At 54.5% G+C, this 15,353-nt stretch overlaps 1 protein-coding gene across 1 annotated transcript in view; it reads right to left on the bottom strand.

Moving 5' to 3' along the window:
• TAF4 (TATA-box binding protein associated factor 4) overlaps positions 1 to 15,353 on the bottom strand; it is a 112,283-nt gene that overhangs the window by 26,227 nt on the left and 70,703 nt on the right. Inside the window, exons 5-13 of the mRNA XM_049870083.1 lie at positions 12,499 to 12,618; positions 11,563 to 11,685; positions 10,382 to 10,471; positions 9,009 to 9,254; positions 6,272 to 6,419; positions 5,905 to 6,019; positions 2,089 to 2,258; positions 1,624 to 1,754; positions 621 to 746 (exon numbers count right to left, since the gene is read on the bottom strand). Coding sequence (XP_049726040.1) covers positions 621 to 746; positions 1,624 to 1,754; positions 2,089 to 2,258; positions 5,905 to 6,019; positions 6,272 to 6,419; positions 9,009 to 9,254; positions 10,382 to 10,471; positions 11,563 to 11,685; positions 12,499 to 12,618 — 1,269 coding nt within the window. The remainder of the gene's footprint in view (positions 1 to 620; positions 747 to 1,623; positions 1,755 to 2,088; positions 2,259 to 5,904; positions 6,020 to 6,271; positions 6,420 to 9,008; positions 9,255 to 10,381; positions 10,472 to 11,562; positions 11,686 to 12,498; positions 12,619 to 15,353) is intronic.

Here is a 15,353-nt window from a genome sequence, read left to right as displayed (position 1 = left end):
GAGAACGGCCTGCCCCTGGGAACCCGGGAGAACGGCCTGCTCCTAGGAACCTGGGAGAATGGCCTGCCCTGGGAACCCAGGAGAACAGCCTGCCCCTTATGACCTAGGAGAACGGCCTGCCCCTGGGAACCCGGGAGAACGGCCCGCTCCTAGGAACCTGGGAGAATGGCCTGCCCCTGGGAACCCGGGAGAACAGCCTGCCCCTTATGACCTAGGAGAACGGCTAGCCCTGGGAACCCGGGAGAACGGCCTGCCCTGGGAACCCAGGAGAACAGCCTGCCCCTTATGACCTAGGAGAACGGACTGCCCCTGGGAACCCGGAAGAATGGCCTGCCCTGGGAACCCGGGAGAACGGCCAGCCCTGGGAACCCGGGAGAACGGCCTGCCCTGGGAACCCGGGAGAACGGCCAGCCCTGGGAACCCGGGAGAACGGCCTGCCCCTGGGAACCCGGGAGAACGGCCTGCCCCTTATGACCTAGGAGAACGGCCTGCCCCTGGGAACCCGGGAAAACGGCCTGCCCCCGGGGACCCGGAAGAATGGCCTGCCCTGGGAACCGAGGAGAGCAGCCTGCCCCTTATGACCTAGGAGAACGGCCTGCCCCTGGGAACCCAGCACTTGCCTTGGCTGCCCGCATTAGGATTTCTCTCTCCTGCTCGTCCTTCCTCTGCTTTTCGATTTGATCGAGCTGTTCAAAAAACTTGAGCTGGGCCCGCACATCGCTTGCCTGCTCATATCTTTCATCATCCTGCAAAAAGGGTAAAAACACTGTTTGTCATAAATTAGGGAATTCAGCAAGTAAATGCGTCTGGGGACGCTGCCTCCTCCCTCCAGTCTCTTCCCACAGTCGCTTTTACAGCTGGTGAGGGACTGGAACTGCTCCCAACTCACCAGACTGGTCCTTTGCCTCATGAGCCGTGCGTGCTAACACACGCAGAGAGAATATCTCCCGCCACTCATCACAGGGAGTGGGCTCGGGTATCATTTGGCTTGTTTAACATTCAAAATCTTTTGTAATTATGTAGAAACCATTGTAAAAGCACAAGGGCCTAAATGTTTTCAGTTAAATGTCCTGCGGTGGATGCCCCTTCCCCACGCCCTGCAGCCCCTCCTGACAGCCCAGAGCTCCCCAGTGTCCTTGGAGTGGTGGTCACAGGGTTTCTAAGAGGGGGCATACTCGGCCTTGAAAACCTTCTCCGTGAGGCTGGGGCTGACAGATGAACCGTATGGAACAGGACAATGCTCTGAAGCCCAGGGTCAGGCAAGACAGGACGCTCAGCCTCGGGGTCAAGGTTTGGGTGGTGCCTGGGGGAGGGGCCCTCGCCTGCAGGTGCTGGGCCGGACCTGCTGGAACCCATTGGCTCCTCCGTCCCAGGGCTGAATGAGGGAAGACTCCCTAATCTTCTAAGCTGACCGGGTTCCCCTTGCACTGTACAGTCCCCACAGAGCGGCCTCGCACGGCTCTCCGTCACACCATCCTACAGCTAAAAGAAATGAAATCTACTTCTGTTCAAAAGGATCCTCCCCACCCCCCCACTTTCTGACTGGATGCGAAGAGGCTTACAGAGGGCGGGGAGTTGTGAGCCCACAGAGGGACCCATGCATCAGGGAAGCGGCACCCTCACCTTGTAAGAGAAATTTTTCTGCTGTGCCGTCTCTGAGACTTTCTCCACGAGGTTCTGCAGCCTCTGCTGCGTGGCGTGTGACACATAACTCACCACATCTGGATGCAGTTCCGTGATGCCGTGTTTTTTACCTGGGTTAAAGGTCAGGCAATGAAAAAAAGTACTTCCAATCACTTAAATGCTTCTCTTTCCTCATGACTTCCCTGCTTGCTCTCTTGTCCACTAGTTACTGCTTTGTGCCCTCTGAAGGCGGCCCCCCAGGAGTGGAGAAGAGTGGTCCACAGACACCTCAGCGACCTGAGTCCTTTCACCATCAGCCACGGGAACGTGACTATGATACGGCCTGTTATCTGACAAGGTACGCCACCTGCAGCCAGCCACCCACAGCGGGGCTGCTGGTAGGAGGAGACCTTCAAAATGAGTCTGTGTTACAGTCACAGTGACGGTCACCAAACACGAACTCACCTATTTCTAATATTCTTCTCTGTAAAGGAGCTGGGAGGAGGAAGGTCTCGTCCTTACAGGACCTCGTTAACGTGCCCACTAGTTCAGAGTTGGTGGCTAATATTCTTGCACTTTCTTCCGACAAGTTTACTCCTGCCATGGAGGCGACATCATTGATGTCATCATCATCCCTAAAGAACAGGAGATGAGATCACGGTAACTGCACAAGGAACGCATCCGGGGCACCCTTTGCAGGCTGATCTGGGGCAGTGACAGGGAGGGCTGGCCCGGGACCCCTGGTGAGGCTGTGGCTGACGCCCACTTGGGCCCTCTATCCCCGGCTCCCTCCCGTCTGCGTTCCTTCCACAGCCTGACAGGAAGCTGCCTAGTTCATCTGAACATTAATGCTTGCTTTCACAAGGAGAACCTTTTGTGTGGGGCTGAAGCGAGGCCCTGGTCTCACGTGCTCACAAGTGTGTAAAGTGTTTGGCACAGCTGGCGCGCGGGTGGGAAAGCGGAAACCAAGAACACTTGTTGCTCTGAGGAGCCTGTTCCAAGCAGAGGCTTTGTTTTGTGCGTTTCTTCCAATCACAGCCAGCACTGATTTCTTTTTTTAAAAGAATCACAAACTCACAGAGGAGTTGGAAGGACAGTACAGAGACGTTTTCTGGATGCATTTCCACCAGAACAGGGTGTCCCCCATCAGACCTTGAGCAGCCCCCGGACCCCCATCCCTCCTCAGAATCCGAGTCGGGCTGACCGTCCAACAACGTCCCCCATGGCAAGGGCCCCCCTCCGTGTCCTGGCTGCACTGAGCCCTATCTTGACTCCCGTTATGCCTCGGCTCGCTGACCCGAGCTCAGAGCCCTGATGCTCTTGGCGCTCACAGGCAGGATCTGAAGAATGTGGCATGCCACGGGCCGGGCAGCCTCAGTGAACTCACAGGCAGCAGTGGGCCTTCTGCTTGAAGCACACAGGTGGCCGAGCTCAGCCGTCCTCACCCGGTGCACTCGAGTGTGAGGGCGCCTACCAGCCATCCACCACCACGTGACTGCCCCTGTGGTCAGTGAGCACTTCCTGGGGGGCACACTGAGACCATGGACGCCCCATCGTGCATAAACGTCCAACCTATTTCTGACCAATGTCTTCATGGACTTGGGGTTTCCAATCCGACTCGGAGGTTTGAATCTGTCACCATCACTACTGAGATGTGAGCTCACTGTCCCCCATTCAGCTGTAGGAAGGTCCAGTCGAGCATTTGAACTTCTCAACCTTTGAGCGCTTCCTAGCTTTGGGGCATAACAAGACGCAATCAGCTCTCCTGTACTGCTCCTACTCCAGCCCTGGAACCAGCCTGTCCTGAGGCCTGGTCACTTTGGGAGAATGGAATTTAGAAGATGGTGTGTGTGGTGCTGCAGCGCCCAGGAAGGAGCTCATGGTGGACAGAGCAAGAAGCTTCCATCTATGCTTGTGTCCAAAACCCGCTCTGCCGTGCAGTGAATTGTTCTACTGTGGCCCTTCTAGCCATGGTCTTATAACTTCCACAAAACGATTGGGAAGAGCTATGCAAATAAGGTGCTTGTGGCCCATCAAGGCATTGGACAGTTTTGTTAATGCAAGTAAGGTACACAGAACGCTTGTGGTGGTAGGACCATGCAAATAAGGTCCCTGGAACCTTTGTAGGAGATTGGTCAGTTTTGCCATTCCACTAGGCTTAAACGGAGCCAATCCCAGAGGCTGGGAAGGAACCTCACTACCATCAAGAAGAAGAGCTGGGAGTGGAGCACATCCTTTGGACCCAGGGTCCCTGTGCTGAGAACCTCCTAGACCCAGAAGACAAAGAGAGCTCTGTAACACTGTAGCCAATAGTGGTGCAAGATGGCAGGAACCAGGAGACCAGCAAGAGACAGCATGATTGGCTTCCTGGCCCACAGGGCAAGGGTGGCTGCAGTGCATGTGCCAGCCCACAGAGTGAGACAGCTGAGCACCTTGACAGCAGGCTTGCTGCAGAGGACCTCCAGGCACTTGTTGGAGGAGCCAGACTCACCAAATCACAGAGCAAGAGAGATGAGCACCTTCGGATGGGAGGCTGCCTGGTGGAGCACAGGGCCTCTAAGCACTTATTGATGGAGCTAGAGAGCTTTGTAACACTTGCCCAAGCAAGGCAGTGCCAGGCCAAGAGCCAAGGGCCAAGGACAAAGACCAAGAGAGACGCCTGCCCACGGACATGGCCAAGAAGAAACTGTCCTTGATCAAAGAACTATACCCTGAGTCCTTCCTGTTACCTCCAAGTTGATTCGGATCCTGAACTGTAACCTGTTACTTCCCTAATAAACCCCATAATCCTGAGCATTGTCTATGAGTTAGTGTGGCCACTGCAACAGATTATCGAATTTAGCAGAGAAGCAGAGAGCGCTGTGGGAGCAACAGCTGGTGTCAGGACTGGTGAAAAGGTTGGAGAGTGGAGGCATGTCTGACCTCCTCACAGGAGTCAGCTTTGGGCTACTGATGCTGATGGTGATTTTTTTCTCCTGCTCCTGAAGTCAGAGGACCTCTGACACCAGCCCTTTTTACTGGCTCTGTACAGGGAGCCCCAAGTTCACACCCACAGGTCCACGTCCATCTACAGTCATGTTACCCTCAGCTCTGTACACCAAGCCCCTGAGTTCACACCCACACGTCCACTTCCATCTACAGTCGTGTCACACCCGGCTCTTTACACCAAGCCCGAGTTCACACCCACACGTCCACTTCCACCTACAGTCGTGTCACACCCGGCTCTTTACACCAAGCCCTCAAGTTCACACCCACACATCCACTTCCATCTACAGTTGTGTCACACCCGCCTCTTTACACCAAGCCCCCGAGTTCACACCCATACGTCCACTTCCATCTACATTCACGTTACACCCAGCTCTGTACACCAAGCCCCTGAGTTCACACCCACACGTCCACTTCCATCTACAGTTGTGTCACACCTGGCTCTTTACACCAAGCTCTGAGTTCACACCCACACGTCCACTTCCATCTACAGTCGTGTCACACCTGGCTCTACACCAAGCCCGAGTTCACACCCACACATCCAGTTCTACCCAGCAACAAAGAGTCACCTGACATTACTCCAGTATTTCTGACTCCTCCCTGATGCTGGGAAATCTGGTGCCTGACAGCCTTGATTTACTTTTTCATCTGTATCTGGGGCTAAGCTCCCATCATTTCTAGCAGCAGCTCTGTCCCCTATGCCCTTCTCCCCCTGCTCGAGTCTGAGCCCCACGCCAAGCTTCAGCATCCTCCATCCACTCCCTCACCCACATGGGCCATGACTTGCTTTCCCACCTGACAGCTCTGGGACAGAATGGGAAGGGAAGGTCCCAGCAAACCTGAAGCATGCCCACTTTCCTCCTGCTTGGCTAAGCTAACGGCATCCCCAGCGGACCTTCCTGCCACTCTCCTCCCCCGTGAACGACCAGATGCAGACCAGAGCCCAGTGCAGGGTGTCTGGAGGTTCAAGAGGTGAGAGAACAGCAAGGGAAGCCATGTCTACTGTCTACACTACAAATCACCGTGAACTCAGAGTAACACTGAGTTATAAAATCACAAGGAGGAATTTTGTGTTAGTTTGCATACAAATCATTGGTCTGCATGTCTGGTCTGCATGCATGAAACACGCATCCCTGAGCTGAGGACTGGGGGGAACACACTCACACAGGCCGCCACATGGGGGGACGCACTCTCCAGGCCCCCAATGCCGTGTGGCGAAGCCCAGGGAGGAGCCAGGGGAGCATTGCCTCTTCCTCCCTTGGCACAGGTCCTCCGTGAGCACAGCTCAGCGCTTACCGAAACGAACCTCCCCCAGGTTCCTTGAGCTTATTCTTCTGAGCAGCAGCCGCTTGTGCAGAGACGGTGGACAGGGCTTTGGTTCCCGGTAATACAGCAGGTTTGACCACGGGGACTGCAAAGGCCGAGACACAGGGAGACCATTGGAGGCGAAATGAGGGGAGCTGCTCGCACTGTACCTGGAAAGGCCGAGGCGACGCGACCACCCTCCCAACTGGCCACAGTGGTGCTCGGAAAGCCTCCAGCTAACAACTCTAAACACGGCAGAAGTCTAGGCCGCCCCTCCCAAGCTCCCGCTCTCCGAGCTCCACCACAGGCCGCTCTCTGAGTTCCACCACAGGCCGTCGGGACAGGACAGCCTTCTCACCTGGCTGCAGGGGGTTGAGCTGGATCTGCTGTGGCGTGGTGAGCATGATGCGGCTGTGCGGCTGCCGCAGGGCCACCATGGGCGTCTGCGTCAGCGTCACCTGGGGAGGGCGCATGAGGGTTCCCGGCTTCTGAGGCTGCTGGATCACCTAGAGGCACAGGCGGCACAAGACAGTGAACGTCCTCCCCTGGCCAGGCAGCAGCACTCCCTCCCATCACCCCGTCCTCGTGAGTGAGCTCCAGGACCAAGAAAGCCCGAATGTGTTACACACCAGGCACCACAAAGTAAATGACACTTTAGGGGAATCTGCTGCTCAGAGGCTACATCTGGGCCTGCGGTCAGCTGCCCAGGGACACAGGTCAGCAAACCCGAGTGTCTGCTGAGCTCAGGGCTCCACAGCGAGGGGACCACTTCTCCCCAAACATAAGCGGAGGTCAGTGTCAGTGCCTGGTACCTAGAGATCAAGTTTCTTTTCCAAATTTTCTACAAAAAGGCTAGAAGACGTTTATGCTAGATCTCTAAGTCCGTCCCTGAATTTGGCCCTCAAGGTCTCTACCGATTGGCCCTCGACCCTCCATGAGGCCACACCCAGGTGAACCCCCCAATTCCCAGGCTCCAAGCCCCTCTCTGGCTGTGTGCACGCTGGCCCCTAACCAGGGCCTGCTCACACTAGAACACTCTCCTCCTCCATTCCAGCTCACGGAGCCGTCTGTGCAGCTGCCTACCTCCTCTGCATCTGGCCTAGCGCCCCCTGCCCAGGCAAATGGCAGGAACACCCAGAGCTGCAGTGAGCTAGTGGCTCCTGCGCTCCACGCTACAACCTACCTTGAGGGAACACGCAGCCCACATCGCTTCACTAAGCTGTCCTTCGAGGAGCAAACCCCTCTTGAAATTTAAGACAACATCAACCTGCCTTCTTTATGTAGCCAGTCAGCCTTGGGAGTGCACGGAAATGCAGCTCTTCCCACAAAGCCATCCTCTGACACAGAGGACACAGCCTGAGGCTGACACAGACTGAGGCTGGGCAAGGCCTAGGCACGTGAACTACCACTGGCCTGAGCTCCTGTCCTGAGACCCACCTAGACCCAAACGCTTGCTGCACAGCTCTGCCATCAATGATAACTAAGGGCTCATCCAACCTCCTGCCCCAACAGATGGGACACCAAGGACGCCGTCCGCTTGCCTGTGTCTGGACCTTTGCTCCTAATCAAAGATAACACCCTCTAGGAGTCCTTGGAATTCCAGAACACTTAATTGTGCTCATGAGGAACCTTTACATAGATCAATAGGCAGTTGTTCGGACGGAACAAGGGGATACTGAGTGGTTTTAAGTCAGGAAAGGTGTGTGTCAGGGTTGTATCCTTTCACTATACCTGTTCAATGCGTATGCTGAGCAAATAATCCGAGAAGCTGAACTATATGAAGAAGAACAGGGCATTAGGATTGGAGGAAGACTCATGAACAACCTGTGTTATGCAGATGACACAACCTTGCTTGCTGAAAATGAAAAGGACTTGAAGCGCTTACTAATGAAGATTAAAGACCACAGCCTTCAGTATGGATTGCACCTCAACATAAAGAAAATAAAAATCCTCACAACTGGACCAATGAGCAACATCATGATAAACGGAGAAAAGATTGAAGTTGTCAAGGATTTCATTTTACCTGGATCCACAATCAACAGCCATGGAAGCAGCAGTCAAGAAATCAAAAGACGCGTTGCACTGGGTAAATCTGCTGCAAAGGACCTCTTTGAAGTGTTGAAGAGCAAAGATGTCACCCTGAAGACTAAGGTGCACCTGACCCAAGCCATGGTATTTTCAATTGCATCATGTGCATGTGAAAGCTGGAAAATGAGTAAGGAAGACCGAAGAAGAACTGATGTCTCTGAATTGTGGTGCTGGCGAAGAATATTGAATATACCATGGACTAACAAAAGAATGAACAAATCTGTCTTGGAAGAAGTACAACCAGAATGTTCCTTAGAAGCAAAGATGGCGAGACTGCCTCTTACACACTTTGGACATGTTGTCAGGAGGGATCAGTCCCTGGAGAAGGACATCATGCTTGGCAGAGTGCAGGGTCAGCGGAAAAGAGGAAGACCCTCAACGAGGTGGACTGACACAGTGGCTGCAACGATGGGCTCAAGCATAACAACGATTGTAAGGATGGTGCAGGACCCGACAGTGTTTCGTTCTGTTGTGCATGGGGTCACTGTGAGTGGGAACCGACTCGAAAGCACTTAACAACAACAACGGGAGTCCCTGGTGGTGCAAACAGTGAATGTGCTCAGCTGCTAACCGAAAGGTTGGAGGTTCAAGTCTGCCCAGAGGCACCTTGGAAGAAAGGCCTAGCAATCTACTTCTGAAAAATCAGCCATGGAAAGCCTATGGACAGCAGTACTACTATGACACACACAGGACCTACGTAAGTCAGAAGACTCGACAGCAGCAGTAAGAACGTCACTAACACTTACCATGTTCACTTAAACCAGCACCACCCCAAATGACGCCAGGCATGGATGTGCCAGCGGTTAAGAGCCAGGACACTGAGACACCAGAGCACAGGGCTTGGCCTCACGAAGTTTATGGTCTACCTATTTAAGAGAGTGCGCTACCCCTCCTGGCGAGCATCTCTGGTGTGTGTGGAAGGTCTCCAAGAGCTGTGGCCACGTTAGAGGCCGGAGAGGTACGGGCAGGCCTCCGGGCCCGGCGTGGGAGGCTATCACCTTCCATACCAGTAGTGTGGGCTGCCCCGGCTTGCCGACGCCAACCTGTGTGGGCTGCGTGAGGCTGATGACAGGGGGCTGGAGGGCGCTGGTCACAGTCGCCGCCGTCTTCCCGGCCGTGCGCTGGACAGAGCTGCTCAGCACCACTGCCGTAAGCGCCGTGGTAGCCTGTGCAGCGGGTGGCGGCTGCTGCTGGCTCTGCTGGATGAAGGCTGCGGAGTCGGGGGTCAGCTGTCTCAAGGCGGGTAAGCTCCTCTGGGTGGGAAGACAGACAGACAGGGTGGATGGCGGCTCTAGCACCACGTCCCTTTTTAACAATTTGGAAACATCAGACTTTAGAAAACACTCTCACACTAAGTAGACTTTAGACACACCGAGGAAACGTGTCAGCACCTACCATCACCCTCCCTTCTACATCACCCGGCGGGAGACAGGGCTACTCCTACTGAGAACTGCTTGAAATTTGTTAAAAACCAGCAATCAAAAAAAAGCCAGTATTTTTTAAATGCTCTTAAAAACGTTAATTGCAGTCCCTGGTTGGCAGAAAGAGTTAAGCACTCAGCTACTAACTGTAAGACTGTGATCTGGGTCTACCAGAGGCCCTCAGAAGAAAGGCCTGGCGGTCTAGCGTCAAAACCTCAGCCACTGAAAACCCTGTGGAACACAGTTTTACTCTGACGCACAGGGGGTCACCAGGAGTTGGCATCCACTCAATGGCAGATGGTTTAAAAAATGAATTACATCTCAAGCTGTTATATTAAGAAGTCGAAATGTTACGATAGCAATGATTATCTCAAGAATCTGGCCCTGTTTAGTCTCGGTCCCATGGGGTGAGCACAGCCCCCTTCAATCTTCACACTTACTGTATTTTTACCAAATAACGCATGCCCTCTGCATTAGTTTGCCAGCTGTACCCTCCCGCCGCAAAGCACCCCCACAAGCGCTGCCAGGCCAATTCTCTTCCATGTGGTGCTGAAAAAAAAATTAGCATAGCGCACTTATGAAAATACCTCATGGGGGGAGGGTGCAGCCAGCAAACGAACACAGAAGATGTGTTATTTGGGTGAAAATACAGTAAATGACCACAACCACTCACTCGGTAGCCACAAAGCAGATTCAATCTCTTAAGGGTACAGGCTTCCTCGTCCCTCCAGTTACACTGAACAGAAGGCATTCTAAGAACTTATAAAGAGCCTCTTCTTAATAGAAAATTTAAAAATTTTGTCATGGAGGCACTGTTAAGCCTTTATACCTAGAACGCACCGCAGTTTAGTGCGTCAGTAGGAGTGCAGAGCCCAACTTCCCCCATCACGACCCCAGCTACCAGTGTTTGCAAACACACGTAACAAACAAGAATCAAGGGCCCCAGAGTCTAGAATTACCTTCAGGAAAGGCACAAGGTAAGGTTGAGGTGAAGAATTAAGTTCTCGGTATAAACGACTAGTAAAATCTTCTGCTTCGATTTTTCCATCCTTAAAAACAAAATCCACATTGAAATTCCTGGATGAGCAGACCGTAACACGCACATCTCCTTGCTCAGCACAACCCTGGCCCCAGGCTTTATGGCATGTGTCCTCTCAGCCAGGGCATCCTCTCATGGGGCATGCCCTGCACAGAGGTGGCCGGGAGCCGGCATACTGCATGTTCCCACAGGCATCGCTGAGGAGCGAGCGGAGGACAAGTCTCTGTCCAGGTGGTCTACTAGTCTGCCTCTTGTCTCTGCTGTCGGTGTCTTACTCAACTCCATTCTCAATGACTCAACATTTACCACAGACCACAGGCTGGACATCTAGTGAGGAAGGAGTTTTGAGAGAAAGCTCATGATCACAGTCTGTGCTATGGGCACAGGGGACACAGGAAGGTAGGTGGCCCAGTCGGAGACCAAGGCAGCTTCACAGGAGGTGACAACTGAGCCAAGCCCGGTCAGACACAAGTGGCACTCCAGAGCAATGAGGGCTTGATGGGTGCCCCACGCAGAGCGGAACAAGGTGTCCAGCGGGAGAGAGGGCACAGTTTGGAAACCGAGAAGCTTGGCGTAAAAGGGGGAGGGTGACAGGTGTGGGCACTCGGACAGGACCACGGGGTAGGCATCTCAAAAAGTCACCGAGCAGCATGGGGACAGGGAGGACAGGGATGGGGCCCTGTTGGAGCCTAGAGATGAGCATGTGGAGCTCTGTTACAGAATTCCGTATCTGTTTAAATTCTCCAATGGAGAAGGGGGAGAGAGATAAAACCTTTTAAAAAAAAAAACTCTGTCAGGTGTATCAGATGTATTTAAAACTGGCTTCTGTGTTGTCAACATGAAACTCGCAAGCGGCAATACGTGAGCAAACTCACTCACTGGTTGGAACACTTCCAAATACACGCGTGTTCCAGAGAGCATGGGTCTCCGGGCTGGGTGTGGCAGGACACCCACATTCCAGGACGAGGGTCCCCGGCCAGACCACCACACCCTCTAGTGGATGTTCCCTCCTCCCCAACAGAGGCCTGGCTGCAGCAGCAACGGCCATGTGTCACAGGCAGAACGCCACAGGCAAGGCACAAACGGCACCCAGCCCCTCACCAGTAAATTCTGCACAAGTTCTTTCACATTTGCTGCTGTCTCTGTGGACTGTTTACCAGACGAAGCCAGCTTTATCAATGTCGACAGAAAATTTTTACATTTCTTCACGTTTTCCATAGTTTCCTAGAGTAAATTGAAAGAGATGTGTGAGTGTCTTGAAAGGCAGGTTTTCACGATCACTTTTGACCCAACTAAGACGTATGCACGTATGTAAGCTAAGTAAAGATCTCCTCTAAATGTCCCTCAAGAGCACGCCGTGGCTCTCCACTGACGGCTTTCACGCCACAACTGCTTCCCCGGAGGGCAGCCTGACCCACAAACCCAGGGCTATGCCCCAGTTCACACTCGCAAGCCCAGCACCCTCGCTTTCAGGACTGCAGGCTGCATGAGTGGTCACAGAGGTGGATCCACAAAGACATCCGTCACCATGCTGCTATCACAAGGAAAAACGGCACCTAGCTAACTGCACAAAAGGAGAAGCTCCTAAAAAGATGGAAAATACCTAGCAAAGAAACACGAAAAAAGCAAGTTATAAATAAAGTATGATCCTGTTTTGTTTAAAACTGTATATGTGGGTAGAAAAATACTGGAAATACAAAAAAAAGGATGAGATGCGGTTTTTATAGACTGCAAGCTTTGTACAATACACGTGTCACTTTCTAACAACGTGTATTGTACTTTTGACTTCACATTTCTCAGCGGGAATCGAGGCCTTGTCACCTTCCACACAGAGGCCACAGCAGTTCAATGCCACCTCTTTTGGGGAAGATCCTATATTCCAAAAAATTCTCATTTCTCAGGCTGCTGGCAAGATGCAGGAGTGAAACCCTTCCGACAGTGGTTGAACAGATGTTACCACAGGCCGGGCTTGCTGGCCTCTGTCTGGGGCCCTGGCTGGGTGGCCTCGGGTGCTCACAGTAGGGGTACAGCTCTTACCGTGGCAGCCGTGGAGGTGGTGGTTGCTCCCGGGACAGTCCGCTGAGGTGTTCCCGTCTGCACCGCTGTCGCCGTCCCTAGCGACGCTGTTTGGGCAGTGCCTCCCAGGACAAGCTGGGGCTGCAAGAATCAAAAACACGAGGTCAACACATCTGCTGCCACAGATGGGCCTTCCTGTGGCAGGTGGGGAGTCAGACAGAAGGGCCACGAGCTACTGCCCTGCAGCGTCAGAGCCTGCCACTGTGTGGCCCAAGATGCCCCATGTCCAACCGTGTGGACGGTCAGGGACCAGCCAGCTCCGCTCACACAGGGTACACACACTAATGTGGATGGACCCGAGCCCCAGACCCCTCCTTCACCCTGGGTGCACATGCTAACACACACACCGAGCCCCGGCCCCCTCCCTCACACTGGGTGCACACGCTAACACACACGCACCTGAGCCCCAGGCCCCTCCCTCAAAATGAGTGCAAATGCTAACACACAGGCACCCAAGCCCCAGCCCCCTCCCTCACACTGGTGCACACGCTAACACATGCACCCCTGAGCCCCAGCCCCCTCCCTCACACTGGGTGCACACGCGAACACACACGCACACACGAACACACGCTGACGCAGATGACCTGGGCCCCAAGGGCTGCAGGCTCAGCCCCATCATGAAAGGTCAATAGAACGACGCCCAAAGGAAGGAGGCTGCTGCTCAGAGGTGGCCAGAGTCATGTGGTGACCAGTGACCAGTGCAAATGACCTCTAGTCACCAAGCCAGATCCCCACCTTCCAAAAATGGGGAAAAAAACCCAGAAACGTCTGTCACCACCTCCTGGAAAGCTGCAGGGACGGCAAAGGGAGGCCATGAGAGAGCAAGAGGTCCTCACAGCCGCACGGCCCCTCCCTGAGGGAGCCCACAGACCTGCAGGGACAGCACGGGGTCAGCTCCCCAGGGAGCAGGTGGGAAGGCCCCAGCTTCCCCGCAGCCCCATGCCAGGCTTTCCTTGCTCTCCACGAGCACCACAGAAAGAGGGGGTTTCCAAGCAGACTCGGAGGGCCAGAGGAACGGTTAGCAGGCAGAAGCTGCTCTGCTGAACAAAATGCGGTCAAGCAGACACGCCGCTGTCTAACAACTGCCGCCAGTCGGGCCCCTACGATTTCTATCCTATGTGGGCAATCAGGGTATAAGCAGCTAGTGGTATTTTTAAGCTTGTACTTTTCATCTCTAAGTCTAGCCTTCCGCACTTCCCTTGCCCGCCGAGCCTCCCTCTCCCTTGTGCAATGCTCCTGTTCCCGGCTCCTGAGGGTAGGGGGCAGTGCAGTCCACGGGGAGGACTCCGGGCTATACCCTGAGAGGACCCTGGCATGCGAGGTGGGGGGTGAACGTGGAACCAAGGTTCCCCAGGGTGCTCCTGGCTGGGGACACTTGTGCGTGGAGGGGGAAGGAAGGACATTGGGGGAGACGGTCGGCTTTTTCTTTGTGAATCTCTGTATTCTTTCACAACAAGCATGCAATTAGAAAACATCAAATCAAAAATCCAAATGAAGAAAACGTGAGAGAAAAAACCAAGCCTCCAAAGTATCGGAAGAGAAGCACCTTTTCCTGGAACTTCAGGAGGTCTGCTCCCTCCTTCCGTATGACACCCCTCCTCAGGCTGACTGCAGGCCCCCACCCCGACCCGCACACAAGCTCCCTGAGAAAGCAAGTTCACCTGCTCCAAGAACATTCCTTCTGCTGCGCCTGCTGTAAACGCATGCCTGTATCGGCAGGACGGGTGCAGGGCCAGACCATGGTGCTGGCGCCCCTGACATGCAGAGCCCCCGCCTCCCCGCCACCCTCCTTGACTTGGGACCGAGCTGCTCCCCCCACTCCACCTTCAAAAGCAGGTCACAGCCACAGACACCACAAGGAGAACCGGGGGGGGCCCAGTGATCCGGGAGAGCCCACCACTTACCAGCCACCACCCTTCCCCTCCAGCCTCGGTTTCCTCATTTGGGAACGGGAAGGGTCCTACTCAGCAGCCCCACAGCGAGGACCGCACACAAAGCGGCAACGAATGCACCAACGCAGGGGTCTGGCACACGGCTACTTCGCCGTGGCGATGAGCCCTGCAGACGCCAGCATCACAGAGCACACTCACAAGCACAGGCTAGCAGCGCCCAAGTCACTCTCCTCTGGCGGCCCTGGCCTGTTGGGAAGGCTATTTCCTGACCGGAGGTCCCAGGGCATAGGGCACCTTGGCAATTCCCTCCCCATTGTGGCCCTCACTCCTCCTCCGGAACAGAAGGGACCACCCGGAGGCACACAAGTCCCTCTTCGCAGCCTCACGAGCAGGGCCAGGCAGTGAGGACACGGAACACGGAAGAGGCCGGCACCAGCTCAAGCAGGGCCAGACAGTGAGGAACACGGAACACAGGAGAGGCCAGCACCTGCTCAACATACTCTCCTTCCCAGAGCTCACACACGCCAGGCTGATGTGGATATTTCTGGAACCCAGATCTTATTCCTTGACTAAGGACACATGCCACAGGGGCAATGCAGCCTGCCGGCTGCCACCCACACACTCCACAGCTCACCAGCTGAGACAGGAGCATGTTCCGGAACCCCTAGCCTCGCCTGTAAAACAGCCTATCGGTAAACTAAGAACAATAGTGGCACCCACCCCCCAGGGGTGCTGTGAAAATTACCAAGACCATGCACGTGCACAAGAAGAACAGCATCTGGGGCACAGAGAGTGCTCAGGGCAGGTGACACCATCTCCCCACTGCACAGCCAGCCAGCACATGTGTGCACACAGACCGCCGGCACCTGGTTCTTTCTGAATCACATGCCGACGCTGCCCTGTTTCTCGTCACAGTCCTGGCAC

Source organism: Elephas maximus, chromosome 25, assembly GCF_024166365.1.
Source record: "Elephas maximus indicus isolate mEleMax1 chromosome 25, mEleMax1 primary haplotype, whole genome shotgun sequence".
NCBI classification, from domain to species: Eukaryota; Metazoa; Chordata; class Mammalia; order Proboscidea; family Elephantidae; genus Elephas; species Elephas maximus.
This window is presented reverse-complemented; position numbering and strand designations above follow the sequence as displayed.